The following is a 16,717-nucleotide window of genomic DNA, read 5'->3' on the forward strand; positions in this document are numbered from 1 at the left end:
GATGCCCGACTTGAGAAAGAGAAGAGGAAACTGGAAGGGCTGAAGGAACAAATAGCTCGTGAAAAAGCCAAACCTAACCACCGCACAGAAGCTAGCGCTCCGACGTCTTCAGCGCCGAAGACAAGGCGTAGGCGAGGAACCAGAAGAGTCAAGAAACAAGGAGAAGAAGGTCTCGGAGAGAAGAAAGACTAACGACCGAAGGAGACGGCGAAACGACCAGATCATGCAAGAGATGGGAGGCGAGCGCCCGAGGAAGACGGAGGTACGCTGGAACAGTGTCTAACGATGAAGAGTCTACTACGAGGGAGGAAATGACGCGAGAGTGAAGATGCCAACGGCTGCAGAGGGTTCAAAACGACGAATTCTGCGATCGCACAGGGTGAATATCTCTTCACTTCTCTCAAGGCGAAAGCTCCCTCGTGCTGGCTCAGACGAGTAAAACGAAACGAAAGAAGAACAGAGACTGAGACCCTTGGTGGGCGCCCAAGAAGGACGCAGAGAGCAGACACAAAAGAAAGACAAAGAAGTAATTGGGCAAGAAGGAAGTCCTCTTCCTCTCTCTCAACCTCCAGGCATGTCTTGCTTTTTTCTTCGTCCACGCTTTCGAGAAAAACACCGACGCGCTTGCGCTGCACACCTCTGCATGCAAACCCACGAGATGAGACCACCTGACGCTTTTTATTCTCCGCCTTCTCTTCCTCTTTCTCTTCGCAGATTTCTGGATCTGCTTACCGGCAACAATTGTGCTTTGCAGTTATTATCGTGCCGGATGTGTGTCTGTTTCATCTGTTGCCTCACGCGCCCTCGGGGTTTCTTTGCGCTGGCAGCAGTAGACCGCCGGCGGAGTGCGCCGCGAGGCTGTCCCCAGCTCACCATTTCTGACGCAGCTCACAATCTGCTAAGAGGGGAAGCTAGCAGACGAGCCGCGAGCTCGAGGGAAAGCTTAGGACGCGAGGGAGAGAAATGCAGGAAGCTACGCAGGTCAAAGGTGGGGAGCAGGGAGGAGGCCCAAATTGACACGACTATAAAGTGTATCGGCTGTAGAGAGAGAAAAGACACGCCTCTTGTTTGAATTCCGAGGCAGTCTAGCGATCCGCGCTCTCTGGGTCATTTGATATCTTCCGCAAATGGCGCAGACAGGCGAAATGAATTTACTCCCTGCTCCGCCCCCAGTTAGTATATAGGGTACATGTGTGAGTCTACATTAATACATGTAAGTATTTGTATGTATGGTGTGTATGGTGCAAATCTACACCAACGTAATGAATGTGAGTTACTACCAGAGGAATGTCTCGTCACGCCCGCAGCGGCTCAGACGCTTCTGAAGGCAGACTGGAGCTACAGGGAAGACTAGATTAATAGATTTCAAATGTAGAAGGTACAGCACTGCATAACTCGTTCGACGAGTGGGTGCCCGATATTCAATGGCCAAACACTCTACAGCGACCCATTCAACCCTGAAAAGGTGTCTATAATCTTGCACCCGGAGCCGTCTCGCGTGCCGTTTTGATTATGCTTACTCTCGCCAGCCTCTTACGCTGTCGATACGGAGTTTCGTGGGGAACTCGCACGCGTGCGCTTCTCTTGTATCATCTTAGGCGTCCTGTGTGTTAAAATGCTCGCGCATTATCGCGTATTTATACATATATGTACATGTACAAATATTTCTGCATACATAATTATATAGATATATATATATATATATATATATGATGCAACTGTATGATACGTGTGCGGCCTGCCGTCCATTCTCTGCGGGAACCGCAGGCGTCTGTTTCTGTCTCACACCAAAGGGACGGGCTGTGAAGAATACTTGGGATGATTTCCTTATAATAATAGTCATGCATTTGGCGACGGTCTAAAAGCGGAAAAATGCTTCTCCTGCCCGCCTAAGCGTTATAAAGGGTGGAGGCGGGCATCGAGGGCTAGTCCTCCGCAGTCGCTCCACTGCGCGTGACGTGCTGCGACGGTCATAAACAAGGCGTGGCGCATCTCGAGCAATCCCTTATCGGAATTTGCAAATAGGTGACTCAACAGCCTGCAAATGCTGCTTTCCTGTGTAACTCAACAAAAATGAGCGCTAAGCCTTCCGCTCTCTTGTCTCTCCCTGAGGAGAGGGGATGATGGAGGCCGCGCGACAGCGAATGTGTGAGAGAAGGCGGAAGAGGCAGGCTGAAGAATCTGTTCGCCGCTGTGCGGGCGCGCCTCAACATGGGGAGAGGAGCCCGCCCGTGCGTGACGCGAAGAATGAAGCATCGGTGCTGCGCCTGGAGGCAGATAGTATGCGCGGGCGTATGACAGACACAGCGAGTTGGGAACGGAGGAGAGAGGCAACAGAGGCCCTACATGAGTAGCGAACCTCGAAGCGCAAGTGAAAACGACTTGAGTGCCGGCGCCGAAGAGACAAGAGGCAGCAAAGAAAAAACGCGCGTAAGCAAGAGGCTTGGTTCGCTACATCCTCTCGCAGAACGTCTGCTGCTAACAACTGAAGCCACGGTTCCCGTGTGAGGTCTCTGTCGTTTATTGTGTGTGCCGAGCGAAAATGTATCGCGTCTTTCCACGCAACCCCGAGTGCCTCCTTCCGCTTCAAAAACGAATGCACGCGCGCGCTCCTTCACGCCCTCCTCCAGGTCCCTCTCGCTTCCCCCCTGAATCGAGTCGCTGTGTCGTCCCTTCGTGCTTTTTCTTTCTCCTCGGGATCTTCTCTCCTCTCCCCCGCGTTCCTCTCCGTATCTAGCCGGGAATCGCTTCCGCAGAATCTGACGCTGCACGAGCCCAGAATCTCTGCGCACCCCGCTCTACACCCTAGACCGCCCGCCTTTCTCCCGCCCCCCCCCCCCCCCCCCGCCCTCGGCTGCTGTGTGCCGCTCTGCTCGGGAGTCCCTCCGCTTGCGCCTCAGAGCAGCGTCGCCAGCAGGTCGCCGCCCGCGCCTCTGCTCTCTTCGAGACCCTCTGCAGCCCCGCCCGCGTCGCTGCGCTTCTGCAGGAAGGTCGGGCTCGCCAGGCCCGCCGACGACCCGCCCACAACGGGAAGCGGCGACAGCGGAGACGAGAAGGGCGGCGCGCCGCTGCCTCGCGCGTCGGCTGCTCTCTCTTGCGCTGCGTGAGCGCCCGCGGCGCCGATGCCCCTCTCGGCGCCCTGCAGCCTCCGCGCAGCCGCTGCGCCATCCACCTCGCTGCGGAGACTTCCCAGCGCATGTCCTGACGAAGTCGGAGCTGCAGACGAGGACGCGGCAAGGGGCGACGCGGCGGGGGCTGCCTGCGACGCCGCAGAGCCCGAGGGCTCCTCGTCTGCCGCGAAAAGCGAAGGACTGTACGCGACGTCGCCCGCAAGCACGTGCCGAAGAAGGCCGAGACGCGAAATCGCGGACCCCACAGCCCGGCGAACCGAGACAGGCGAGGCAGCGGACGAAGCGAGCCTGCAGTACCAAGCAGAAGAGAAAGCCAAACGCCAGCTGAGAGGCGAAGGAAGCCACATGCGTGAAGGCAAGTGCAGGGGACTCACGAAGCCAGTCCTTGGGGTTTTGTTTGGCTATGGAATATGATCTTGCTTATTTTCGGTAGTGCTGTTCAGTAGGCGACTTATAAATCTTCTGCGAACGAAAGGCGAAGGCGCACGCCGAGACGCACCCCTGCAGCTGTATCCGTGAAGGGAGAAGGGCACCCAGGCGACAGCGAAACACGAGTGAGACGCGAAGTTGTCAAGGCGGGAGGCTGAACTTGGGATCAGCAGTGGATGCACTTGTTGCTGAACTTGTTCCTTACATGGCGTTGCCGGTCCTCCGCTCGGCCTCAGAAGCCTCCTCCGCGTGCGCCGCGGCCTTGAGCGTCGCGAGGATCTCCCCGACGTGGCGAGCAAGCGTCAGCCCGCTCACCCCATCGCCGGTCCTGAAATCGAAAACGCGCGAACACCCGAAAGAGCACATCCGAGGAGACCTGCTGGGCGTCAGCATGCTGTGAATCAGACACTTGCAGCCGCATCACCCCTCCACGCATAGCAGCAAGAAGCGCGGAAGACAAACGGAGGGAACGCCAGCCAGAGATCGCCGTTGGCGTGCAAACAGAAAGTGGGCGGCCCCAACAAGGCGGCCTCTGAGTCGAAAACGTCGTCTGTCTGAAATGAACCCTATGCTTCGTCTCTCGTCGCCCCCTGACCTTCCCGGTGGCGCGTTGCATGCGCTTGCTCCTCTGTCTCACTCGCCTCCACTGATGCCTTCTCGCCTCTCGGATCTGTTATACCTACGCGGCACCCTCCCCTAAAGTACCCCACCAGCTCTTGGACCGCTTGCGACGAAGATAAAGGCGCTAGGTTTCAATGCCCTAGAAAAACAGTCAGGAGGCAGACGCATCGGCTCCCCAGAGTCCTCTCACTCGCCGCGTCTCCTCGCGGCCTCTTACCGTGCGCCGTATCCAACTTTGATCGAAACGTCTCGAGACAGACTGCCTCCACCTCCTCGGCCGCCCTCGTCGCCGCCGTCCCGTTTCACCGCGGTCGGATTGCTGCAGGCGTGCGACGGCGGCTGCGCGGCAGGGTCGCCAACCTGCGGTGCATGTACACCGCTCGTGCCGACCTGAGGCGTCGTCATGAAGAAGTCGCCGTTGCAAACCGGGCGCGCCGGGCTTGCACCGAGAGCCGCCGTCGCCGCGACGGACACAGAGGCCGTCGACGAGGCGTCTGTCGCAGAGGCGTGGCACTCTCGTGAGACGCTCTGCGGTGCCGGTGGAGAGCTCCTCGCGCCGCTGTCAACTTCTGCAGCCCTCGCGATCGCCTTCCGCCCTCCAAGAGCCGATGCAGGTGGTGGACAGAGCTTGTAGAGCCCGGCGTCTTCGTCGTGTCGAGACGGCAGGCGATGCTGTTGAAGCGACGCCGCAGGAGACAGAGCGGAGGGGCACGGGCGTGCGGTCTGCGCGGCGCGCGCCTTCTGCGGCGAGCGCAGCGCGAGGGCAAGGAGAATCAGGGGTTGGAGGGACTCGATAGGAGGGAACTTGAGCAGCCGGCGGAGGCATAGCGTCTCATCGCTCGCCATGAGGTTTTCGCGAATGAATCGCAGCATCGCGAGCGCAAAGAAATCCGTCAGCGGAAGCCGCGAGGCCGCAGAGGCGCCGAGCTTCTCAGGGACATACGACGGCACCGAGGACGACTGGGAGCTCCCCATCGGCGACGCAACCGACGCCACGGACGCGCGAGTGCTGCTGAGAAGGTCAACGCCGCTTGAGGAAGCGGGCGCGGAGGTCGTCGAACCCGAAACAGACGAGGCGACAGCCGAGTTCGCGGGGGCGGAGGAAGATGTCGGCGCGGAGGCAGAGGAGGAGGTTGCGCCATTCTGGAGGTAGGCGTCGGCGAAGACGGCATCCCAGATGAGGATCGTGTCTTGAACGTGGAATTCGCGGCTGAAGAGGAGGCGCAGCCAGCGGAGGAGGAAGAGCTGCGGCTGCACATCCATCTCGACGAGGTGTTCGTACAGCGCGCTGTCCGTCTTGCGCAGAAGTTTGTGAAAGATGTGCCCGCAGCGCCACAAGATCGCAGACTGCTGCGTCTGTGGGGCGGCGGCAGCGGGCGTCGCGCCGAGCCCACCGAGAGGCCCGATGCCCTTCCCGAGGATGTTGCTCATGGGGGACGCTGCGGGCTTGGGCGGCGGCGGCGGAATGTACGCGGCTCGCATGAGGAAGTCGTTCATGAGGGCGTTGAAAAGCGAGAACGAGTCTGCCTCGACGTCGTCGGGGACGGAGGACAGCAGCACGCGCACAGGCTGCGGAAGGTCTTCTGATCCTCCTGTCGGCAAAGCAGCAGACGAAGAAGCGTCGGGGGGAACTTGTTCCCTCGCGCAGATTAGGAAGAAGATGGCGAGCAGCTCGTTCATGCCCTGTTTATACGAGATGTCTGGGTTTTGCCGACTCCAGGTGAAGAGAATCCGCTGAAGCGCTTTTCGCGTGGCCTCGCGACAGAAAAGCGCACGATCTGCGAAGGTCCGCTCGACGTCTTTCCAGATTTCTTCCATCAAGCAGTCGTTCAGCTGCTTCTGACTCCACGGGTTGTCCGCCGTGGAGGCCAGCGGATGAAATTTTTGGGGATCCAGCGAAGTCAGACGCTTTGCACTCAGGCGCTGCTGATCTAGCAACTGGCGATATTTCTTCCTATGGGCCTCCGCCTGCGCAGCCCACTCCGCGGGGGCGTCGCCGCGGAGCAAGCCGAGGTAGCGCTGCCATGTGATGCGCCGAAGAAACGGGTACGACGAGGAGAGGAGATCGTCGGAAGAACTGGACACAGATGAAGAAGAGGACGACAGCGCATCTGCGTCTCTGGAGCGCCCGGAGGCGAGGACTTCGTTCGCCTGCGAGGAGAGCGGGACTGCAGTGAGAGACGCAAACAAGTAAGAAGTATACGAGGAAGTAAGCGGAGGCAAGCCGTCGTCGTCTTCGTCAGGCAGGAACGAGGCGCCACCCAAGCACGACACAGGACGACTCAGCTCCTGGGGTGCGGTTGAGCCGCCCCCGGCAGAACTTGGAGAAAACATCGCCAGGGGAGGAAAACAGACGAAGGGAGGGCTGCCGGAGACTCGAGGAGGAAGGGCTCGAACAAACACGAACAAGATCCTCCGGACACCGAGGCGAAGTCAGTGCTGCCTCTCGTTCTTCAGACGCTGGGATGCTCGGCTGCCTGCGGCGAATGTCGTCTCGAAAAGCAACCAGGTTTCATCAGGAACGGGAGTCACCCGGGAACAAGCACTTGAGCGCCTGATGACGCTGCCGTTTCGCCTCTTTCTCGCCACGTTCCTGCCGTCAAGACAGCGTGTCAGGGAATGCGAGACGATGGGAGGAATCCTTTTTGGCTCTCGAGACAAAGAAAAGATTGGGGCGTTTAGGAAGGGACGCGCGCCGGCGCGCCCTCGGAAGAAAGCAAGACAGAGGAGCGGGCACCTCGAGCAACACTGAGAGAAAGAGAAGAGCGAGGACAGTCTCTGGGCCCTTCGGAAGAAGTTGAGTTGGAGTTGCAGTCAAGCGTGTAGTGAAAAGCGTCTAGTTTTCATAGCGGTGTGCGACGTTTGCGATTTCAAAATCGAACACAAAACGCTAGCCTGCAGCAGCCGATGGGACACGGGTGTCGCAGGCCCTGCCTTCAGTCTGCTGCTTTTCGGGACGCAGCCCTTTGGACTCGTTTTCGCCAGTAGACAGAGACGTGAACATGTGAAGCGATAAGATTGTTAAAGGGGGAACAGATGCTGCCTTAGGGTACAATCCGTAGCCAGCTTCCCAAACACACGCTTACCGTTCAACAAGCGAAGCGCATGTGTCAGCGCTCGCGGCGCCACCGGGAAAAGCCGCCGCAGAGGGAAACCCCCGACGCGCTCCGCCCTCCTCGTCGCACACGGAAGCTGTACACGAAGCTGGCTCTGAAGGATGCCAGATCACTTCGGAACTCCACGCGCCGTCACAGGAACCCGAAACCCGGGCTTCACAGCGGCAACTGACTCCTTTATCCTCATGTCATGTCCAATGCGCCTGCCTGATACACGCAATGCGCTCAGCGTCAGGGGCCGCGCCTGACTACAGGTAGAAACCTTTCACCAGGGTCTCAAACGACAGTCTACGATGTGCTCGCTTGGTTTTTTATCCGAAGCGATGCCATTGCATGTCCTCCTCCTTACTGTGATGGATCCTCCACCTACTCTGTTCCTTTTGGCGTCGCACGCCGGACTACTGCCGCAGCTCAACACGGCCTCGGGGTTTGCAGACGGGAGCTAACTCAAGAGAAGAGACTCTTCTTTGAGCCTTCCAGAGACGTGTGACAGCGTGAACACAAGAGAGTGTGCGGCTACACATGTGTAGCCGGTTCCCCTAGACTTCTCTCGGCTGTAGTAATCATGCGCCTCCCGTTTTGAGCCAGTATGAGCAACAGTCTACAGGCCTGAGCATGCCGAGGGCGCGCGACGCTTCATACAGCCACAGAGTAGGGCGCCGAGAGGGCGGTATGTTAATAGGAAAATGAAAAAGCTTCTCTCGGCGCCTCACCGACTCGCAAGACGCTCTGTGTCAGCAGTTTGTGCGCCGCATTGGCCCAGACGAACGACCGCAAGCGGCCTCATCATCACAGGGCCATTTGTGAGACGAGCATTGCCTCATGTGGGCGCGAGATACATGCGCGGCGACTTCACTGGGAGAGGCAACTCTGCCTCGAAGTGGATATCTGCTGAAGCTTTTTGTACTGGATGGTTTAGATCAAGGACTGTGCAGGAGCGGGGAGGGTGTAAAGGCACTTCTGGCTGTGACCGCGGAGCCAGACCGAGTCACACAAGCACCACAACGGCATGGAAGCTTGTCTTGCGTCTCGCGTGCCGGGTAATACATTGGCATCGCAAAGCGGATACTGAGTCGAACATATTGGTGACCTAGGAATCACTTGCTGCGTCGGTGGGAGGGACACCCACACTGCAGACAGGTATACACACACTACTTGCTGTCAATTGCAACAACCGGAAAGGACTGTTTAGCCCAGTCAACAGGGACGAGCGAGTGCACATGTGATGCATGTTCACCTCATTACGTGTTTACACGATTCTCTCGGTACCTAAGGGGCCGAACGCTTGTCAGCCCTCACGGTGACTCTGGCACATCCAACATGATCGAGACCTTCTTGTGCTTTTCCGCCAGAAAGTACTTGAGTTTCCTTGCTCTTCAAAAGATTTCGTGACAAAGCGATAAGTGATCCCCGGTCAGCAGCAGTAGACCAGACAGTACTGAGGTACCGAAGCCAGACACTCAGCGGCCTCTTCTAGAATGAATAACGGCAAGATGGCGGACCAGTATGTTTTACACCGGTCACACCTCCATGACGCAGCAGTAGGGACAGTCAGTGTCAGGGGAAAATGGTTCTCATATCTTAAGCGTGTTGATTTTCATAGGCTCAAACGGGCGATGCGAAACGCGCTGTCTATCCGGAAGGAGATCACTCAGCCTTCAAGCATGGTGAATTTGTGCCATCTCAGAAGAGCTTCGCATTCAAGTCAGGAGCATGAAGTTCCATCGTTATGCAGACACACAGAGAGACACGGTGCTGTATCTTTCCACAGTCACCACATGCGCACAACTCTGGCGGTGTGCAAGCCCATAGTGAAACCCGAAGCTCTCCTTTGCTCTGCATGTTAACCTAAGGAGCTCACTAAATTCCCGTCCCAGTAGCGAATTCTTTTTTTTTTCAAGCACCGGGTACGGAAAACTCGATCAAGCTTTCACTCGAGAATGACATAACGTCCATGAATGAATGTGCTGCTCTCGGCGGTTTGTCCGAGTGGTTAAGGAGTTGGACTTGAAATCCAATGGGCTCTGCCCGCGCAGGTTCGAACCCTGCAGCCGTCGTCATGTCGTCGGTTTGCCTTGTCCTTTCTTTTACTTCCTTTGAAGCAGCTAATCATTATTCTTCCTTTTATACGAATCTCGAATTTGTCGCTGTAGTCAGTTTCACCCGAGGCTCCTTGTTCATGGTTGTTTTTCCAGTCAGGGGACGACGTCGTCCGAGGCACGCAGGCACATCGTCCGAAGTGTCGTGTGGCAGAGCAAAAATATTCTTTGACAATGAGCGCTCTTGGTATTTCCAAGGTATTTAGCTTAACCAATAGAACATCCAGTGTGTCGGGGGTTTCCAACAGCACTACATGGGAGAATACGGTTCTTGATGGAGAAATGCACTACGATGTCTAGATGTCCACGTGCAGGGTGTGGTGCCGTTGAGTCTAGCGCTCCAACAGGTTTCGATTGATGTCTGCTTTCGTGGCTACTTGCTGCTTCGGGTTTCTTTTAACGCTTCGTCCTCCTGAGATTGCTAGTTGAGGGCTGCAGCTGTTTTAGCCGCGCTGCTGGTTCAGCCCGAAGTGGTTTCGTGTGTATCAAAGCGAACCGCAACGCACGCACAAGTTACCCGCGTGCCGGCATCTAGCGTTGGCTGAAAAGCGACCCAAAGCCTAGTCATGGGAACTAAAGAGTCCAGTACTGAAGGACTCTTCTACCCAGGTGCTAGATGGCGAGTGCGCAGCAGAGGTGACGCGGTCCTTGAAGCTGAGTCAGTATCGCCGCGCGACAACTGCGCATCAGTCGAGGCTGGACAAAACCCCATAGAAAGCAAGCTCTTACTCAGCCAGCAGACAGCTTCGTAAGGAAGATCACTACCACGAGTCTGACTCTGAAGAGTCGGACATCCTGAGAGAACCTGAAGAAGACTCCCCTGGCTGCGTGATTGACAGCAGCAGCGCGTGTGCTGAAGTGAACGTGTCAGTAGGCTGTCGCCGCCATGCGCGGGCGGGAGAGGGCCGTGCGCACACGGGAAACCCAACGGCTTCAAGATGCCTGGAGCTCAAGTGGACGGATGGTAAAAGGTTAATTTTATCCTGGGCAAACCGATGTCCGACACTCTGTTTTGGGTTCGAGCTCGGGCTGTCTCGCGAAATCCGAGCGACAGATGCATTCTTGTGTCTTCTCTGTGGCGGTTGGTTACACAGACACACGTCGGATCGCTGTCCGTGAGCACTGTCGCAACACTCTTCCTCTCTTCTCTTTTGGCTCCAGAGCGACCGACGCCACACTTACACTTTCCGTCTTCGCAAACTGGAGGCGTTTTTGGTGAGGCGGCCGCTTGGCATTTTCGTTCGGGTCCTCTGCTCGCCCCTTCTCCGTGCCCCCCCCTACGTCTGTCTCCCCGTGGCGAGAGCAACGGCAGGACATGTATTGCATCTGCAGGCCTTCCACTTTCTGCCCCTGTTAAGACATATGAACAGCTGCCTTTGTTCTCACCGTCTTTTGTTCTTTTTGTCTTCATGCAATCACAGTCCCGGGTGGCTATTTCGTCGTCTTTCTTCGCCCTCCCGCTGGCCGCACAGGCCCTCCGTCGCTTCTTTGGTCGCGCAGGGCTACCCGCGAACGTGTCGTGAGGCGCAGACTTCCCGTTCCGTCACATTGGTCGACGCTCAATCGTCTCCTCTGTGCCGGTAAAAAGATGCGCTTGTCTTTGCGTCGGTGACCTCTCCCTTCTTGAGTCAGGTGTATGTACGCAGGTGGATGGCGCACTGGGGTTCGCATCGCCACGCCAGAGGGACGAATTCTCGTCCTTCTGTGCGGCGGCGCACTTCTTTTCAATCTTTCCTTCCCGTCTCCGTCTTCCTCTCTTTTCTCCTTTGCTTCTACTTCGTTGCACTCGCCCCGCGAGTTGACGCGCACACGCTTCTGCCTTCTCTACGTTTCTCGCCTCTCGCGCGCTCCTCTGTGGATCGCCCCCTTCACCGTGGGAAATCAAGCGAGTCCGTCGATCCCGACATCCCTTCCTGCGTCCGCTCCGCGTCTTACTCTCGTATGCCGGTCTCCACTCAGGGGGCTCTTTCCCCCTCGATCTGCCCTCTGTCGCTGACGCTGCCTCTCCCGCCTTCACACGCTGTCTCGCCCTCTCCACTGCCGTCCTCCGTCTCTGCGTCGGTATTGTCGCCTCATGCTTCATTTGGGACGCGAGAGGAAGATGGCGGCGGCGCTTTTCTAAACGCAAGGATGCGTGCCGAGCGGCCTGCGCTGTCGAGCCCAATTCATCCGCATGCACCCACCGCCGAGCCTCTGCCGTCGCAGGCCTCGCCTTGGCGACACACCTTCGACCCTCCAGCAGCGTTTGTAGCTCCATTCAGACCGTCGCGTCCGAAGGCGTCCACTCTCTTTGCGTCAAGCACCCGAAACTTCGCCCTGGCGAGCGAGAAGGTAGTCCGCGGCGCCGCTTCAAACGCCCTGGCAGCCTCTCCTCGTTCGTCACATCTGAACACTCCCCAGTCAGCAGGACAAGCCGCTTCTCGCCGGCCTCAATCTACCTCCTCATTCCTTCGCTCTGCCGCTGGACGAGGCGCCGCAGGGGATTCGCAGATGCGGTGGCGGTTTCGAGACTTCCCTGCGCCGCTGGTCAGCCTCCTGGAGGGCGACTGCGATTTCGGGGTTGTGGCTCGAGAGGACGCAGCGGAGACAGCCGCCGGAAAGCGATCCAGGCGCCGCGAAGCGCCAGTCCTCGTGGAGGTGGAGCTGCTTCCAGCCGCCCGGTCGCGCCGGTTCACCGGAGGCAGGAAGCGAGGTCCGCTGCAGCTGCCGGAGGACGCCGAGACGAGGGGAGCGTCTCGCGCGACGCCGCGCGGCATAGGGATGTTGGAGATGAAGGTTCGAAAAGGCAAAGAAATTCGCGAGCTGTCGACGCCAGAAATCGAGCGCGTAAGCACCTGGGGAGCTGCCTGCAGACATGCATGTATACATTCGTACAGTCAAACATACATACTCACGTCTATACATACATGTATCTGCATTTGTATATATTTTTTTCTTGCATGTGGATCTGTGAATATGCGTGTGTACGTCGGTACCTAAGGGAGGATTCGCCCTCACGTTGGAGATTTCCTGCTGTTTGCTTGCGTAAAGCCTGAACCTTGGTGACTGCGGACGCGTGTCGTTCCGTGTGCTCAGGAGATTCTGTGGACGCGGCAGGAGATTGCGCGTCTGGAGCTTCTGAAGCGTGCGTACAGCACCGAATATAAGCCACATCTGCTGAAGGAGGCGCGGCATTTGCTGGCGCAGCTGCTCACGATTCGCTACGAGCGACACCTCGGGCTGCGCAAGGACATCGACCCGTGGCAGCAAGGCCCTCTGGTGGCGTCGGGCGGGTCCTGTGCCTCCACAGCCACGGGCACAGGCGCAGAAGTCGAACAGAAACCAACCCCGCCCGCGGACGCGAGGAGTGCGCCTTCCCCCGCAGCTGCAGCCTCCAACGAGAACGCAGAGAAGACGCCGAAGGCGCAGAACTCTTCGCCTCCGGCGTCTCCTTCTCCTCGCGCGGCGGCGTCGGGCGCCCCTTCCTCGTCTTCGAAGGAGGGCGGCGCGGCGCCCGCGCAGACGAGAAGAGAGCAACAGAGCGAACCCCGCAAAGCACCAGCGCACGAACGCCCGGCAGAGAAAGCCGCGGAGCCGCGTAGGACCGAAACCGTGAGCAGCGACAAGGCCCCTGGCACGAAGGCAGTCCAGGGCGCTTCGCTCTCCAAGCTGACGACTCGGGAGACGCGCGAAACCGATAAGGAGGAGACGAGCAAAGAGACGACCCGCGGCCGTCCCAAAGGGCGGAAGACCCTCGCCGACGGAGATCCCCGCCCAGACACGAAGAGGGAAGTTGCGGCCTCCTCTCAGTCGCCTCGTGCACTGGTTTCCAGCGAGTCACCGGGCGAGCTGCACGGGCGACAGGGCGCCGAGGCACACGGAACGCCGCGCAGAGCGAAAGAAGAGAAGACAAAGTGCACCGAAAAAACGGCGAGCGTCGCGGTGGAGGCTGAGAAGTCCGCGGCAAAGGGGACTCAGACGCGGCGCGTCAAGCTCTCAGAAGGAGCGACGGCCAAGACTGTGAAGACGTCGAAGGCGGATGAAGCAGCGAAGGAGGAGAAGAAAGCGACGCCGCAGGCTGGCGGGAGAGGAAGAAAGCACACACAGAGTGCGACGGCGGAGCCTGAGACTCTCGAGGCGTCGTCTCACCGAGCGCCAAAGGGTTCCTCGTCAGCGCTCAAGAGCCGCGGAGGCGGCGCTGAGGCAACCGCTCATTCTTCCAAGCTTTCTGTGCCCCCCGTTGCGCCGCCAGGTCCCCTCCTCGCCTCTTATTCGGCACCCGCCTCTTTCTTCTCTCTGCAGCCCGTGTCCGCTGCGAGGCCTCACTCGTCGTCGTCGCTTTCGCTCGCGCCTTCTCTCCCGACACCTTCTTCCTTCAAGGAGTTCGTCGCCTCGGAGTTCGCCCGGGCGGAGCAAAATCCGGTCTCCTCCGTCTCCTCGTCGCGGCTCGCCAGCGACCGCCGCGGAGGCGTAGGCGCGAGGCCCGCTGGAGAGGACGGGGGACGGGTGTCTCTGATGAAGGACGACCAAACCCCCCACGCCTCTGCGTCGGCCTCCATGTCTTCTCTTTCTTCTAAAGGGACTTCGCAGAGGCGCTCGCCGCACGTATCGGGCGAGGCGGCGGCACGCAACGCGAGACCAGCGTCGGCGCTCACGCTCTCGCTGTTCCCACGCGGCGGCGGGCCTGCCGCAATTGACTTGCGGAGGGACGCCGCGGCGCAGAAACCTGCGAGCCTCCAGGGGATTGAGCGGCTGTAACAAGACCAAGAAATGGTTGCGAGAGAAAGAAGGAAAGCGCGACGGACACTCCCATGGCCTCGCAACTCGTAGAGGCGGCTAAGCGGTAGCCACTGGTGTGCGAGAGGACATCACGCATGCCGCGTAATACCCTGAATTTATATGTGTCTATCTTTATAGAGACATACGTATTTATGTTGTATAACCTTAGGGAGGTGCGGGAGAGCTGTGTGAATACGTAGAGCCTTCTTCTACTTGCGTGCTGCTTACGTCTGAGGCTTCTCAGCGTGAGGACACCGATGCCTGGTGGACTTGCATGTTTGCTCCACGTTTTTAGTTGCTTTTTGTGGATGCATGCGGGGATACAGCGCTGAGAGAAGCCGCGCGAGGCTCTCGCGAAGCGGCTCTCAGGCAGTGAAGAGAGAATCTGCCAATGTGATTTGGCGTGCGGGTGATCGCTACCCAAAGGGCGAGGGCAACCACGAAACGAAACAACAGCGGCAGGCGCGTGAGTGCGCGCGAGTGCGAGGCGAGCGATCCGCGTCGGTGTGTGGACGGCAAGGCCCCCGAGTTTCTGTCCGCAGTGAACTGCTCAGAATGATAGCACAATGAGAGAAGAGCTAGGGGCGAGCCTGTCGAGTTATTGTCTTCTCTTGGGATTTCGTGGCTTCGACTTCGCCCCCGGTGCGTCAGGAGACAGCCGGGCGCCTCAGGAGGTGGGAGAGGGGACCCGCGAACGTTTTCAGGTTTTTCAGACTTTTTCTTTTTCTTCGAGTGCGGAGGCGAACGCGCCTCTGCACGCTTCGCAGGTCGTTCGTCGCTGCCCTGTGTCTCTTGACCGGCAGCGTCTTTGAAGCAGAAGTTCTGTTTGGCGGTGCCCGCGAATTTGCGGTCGTATGTGGAAGCCGCTGCTGAGCGGGCGGCGAGGAGAGGCACAGTGGATGCTACATACAGAGCCGCGTGCCCTCGCCGTGTTCCGCTGGCAGCAAGAGATGGGAAGTGCAACGAACATTTGAATAAAAGCCGATGCATTTGGCCTCATCCGAACTACGCAGTAGACAGGCGGCTTCGGCTGCCCATGAACGCCCCTAGACAGGGGACCTGAGGCGTAGGTCAGGAAGTGCATGGAGACGGCATTCGCGCTACAATAGGCTGAAGGCTGAGCGCAGACGCTCAACAGGCTTGACGCTTGAGCGTTAGGGTTCGGGGTCTCAGCTTAGATGGCGCCGCGGGTTGTGTTACAAATTTTTAGTCAAAATTTCGAAGCAAAAGCCTCCACGCGATCGACAAACCCCTCCGTGTCGGGAGCGTGCGTCTGTGATCTCGCTTCTATTTGCCACAGTATCTAAAAAGACTGATCAGGCGCCTCGCCCAGTCTATACGCTCATTCTTCTACACTCTCAATGGGGCGAACGGTGCGAGCTGGAGTTGTCTGGAATACTATTATTCCTATATCCACCTGCGCAGCCAGCATTTTAGAGCAGAGGCAGAGGTTGAGCTAGAGGGGACTCTACTCTACACCCCACAGGGTCATTTGCACATTGGGCTGGGCCCCGCGTAGGAGTCGTCAGGAGCGCTTATCAGGCCGCTGGCGAACCCTCCTCCCACGCGGGCTCTTCGTTTCTTCGAAAGCGCGGCGGCCGTGGCGCTGAGCGCCGGAGGCGCGCGAGAGACAATGTTTAAATTCGCATGCAGAGTTTGAAGGCCGCACTCTGTATCGGCGGCGGGACACCAACTGCCGACGCTTCGCCGGAATGACTGCGCGTCTGCCGAGCTACAGACCGCGTCGCCACGAGAGGACTTTGACTGTGCGCACACGCGGTGGGGACACTGGCGACAACAAAAAACAGTGACGCGGCTCGTATGTGTCTCCAGAGACACCACACGCAGGTACATACACATCCACATATTTTGCCGTCTGCGCTGTCGCCCAGGCCGCAGGCGCCCCGAGCGTGACAGCCCGCACATTCCGCATACACACGTGACACAGGGCCGATTCGTTCCCAGCGCAGACGAGGAATGTCGAACGAAACGAGTCAGAGATTGGGGGGCTGAGGCGAGCGGGGCCTGCGCACACCGGACTTGACTGTGGAAATTGGTGCTTGACAAAAGCGTCTCTAGCGCGCTAAAAGCTGCGAGTGAAACGCTGTGGATATCAGCGACGAGACTCCGCGGCGGAGAAGTCTTCTCTCTAGCACCCGCAGTCTCCTTCTGTCAGCCGCGCGGAGTCTGCCCGAGGAGAAACCTCAGTTCAGGGCGGCGGCGAAGGACGACAGCTCCGTAGGTGCCCGCGATGCTCCTGGCGAAGACACTGCAAGCTGGAGACAGTCGAAGACAGCGCCGACGCCTACACGACCGCGGCTGGAGACAGCCCGGGGCGCCAAGCGACACCGCCGGCGCCAACGACGCGGCGAGCCCCCGGATGCAACGGATTGCCTCGGCGAGGCGGTAGCGCGATGTGAAATTGGAAGGCCCCCTCCGCGTGCAACGCTCTCTTTGCGCCAAAAGCCCTTCGCACTCGCACAGCTAAGAACGCCGCAGCGAGACGCCCTAGGTGGAACAGCAAACGCTAAAACAAATGCGAGGCAACAAGGGAAACAAGAAC

At 58.6% G+C, this 16,717-nt stretch overlaps 2 protein-coding genes and 1 non-coding gene across 3 annotated transcripts; 2 read left to right on the top strand and 1 right to left on the bottom strand.

The window, feature by feature from the left end:
- Positions 1-2,896: 2,896 nt before the first annotated feature.
- BESB_033660 (TBC domain-containing protein) lies at positions 2,897-6,515 on the bottom strand (the record flags this gene model as incomplete). Its single annotated transcript, XM_029361952.1, has 3 exons — positions 2,897-3,419; positions 3,766-3,888; positions 4,399-6,515. The coding sequence occupies 3 exons, from the start codon at positions 6,513-6,515 to the stop codon at positions 2,897-2,899; spliced, it is 2,763 nt and encodes a 920-aa protein (XP_029220917.1).
- A 2,757-nt stretch (positions 6,516-9,272) lies between these two features.
- BESB_041440 lies at positions 9,273-9,354 on the top strand. Its single transcript has one exon. It is a non-coding gene; the product is annotated as a tRNA-Ser (tRNA).
- A 2,172-nt stretch (positions 9,355-11,526) lies between these two features.
- On the top strand, positions 11,527-14,133 carry BESB_033670 (ribosomal protein RPL29; the record flags this gene model as incomplete). The annotated part of the gene is made up of 2 exons (XM_029361953.1): positions 11,527-12,222; positions 12,472-14,133. The coding sequence occupies 2 exons, from the start codon at positions 11,527-11,529 to the stop codon at positions 14,131-14,133; spliced, it is 2,358 nt and encodes a 785-aa protein (XP_029220918.1).
- Positions 14,134-16,717: the final 2,584 nt, after the last annotated feature.

The sequence above is a fragment of the Besnoitia besnoiti genome, chromosome II (assembly GCF_002563875.1).
Source record: "Besnoitia besnoiti strain Bb-Ger1 chromosome II, whole genome shotgun sequence".
Classification (NCBI taxonomy): domain Eukaryota; phylum Apicomplexa; class Conoidasida; order Eucoccidiorida; family Sarcocystidae; genus Besnoitia; species Besnoitia besnoiti.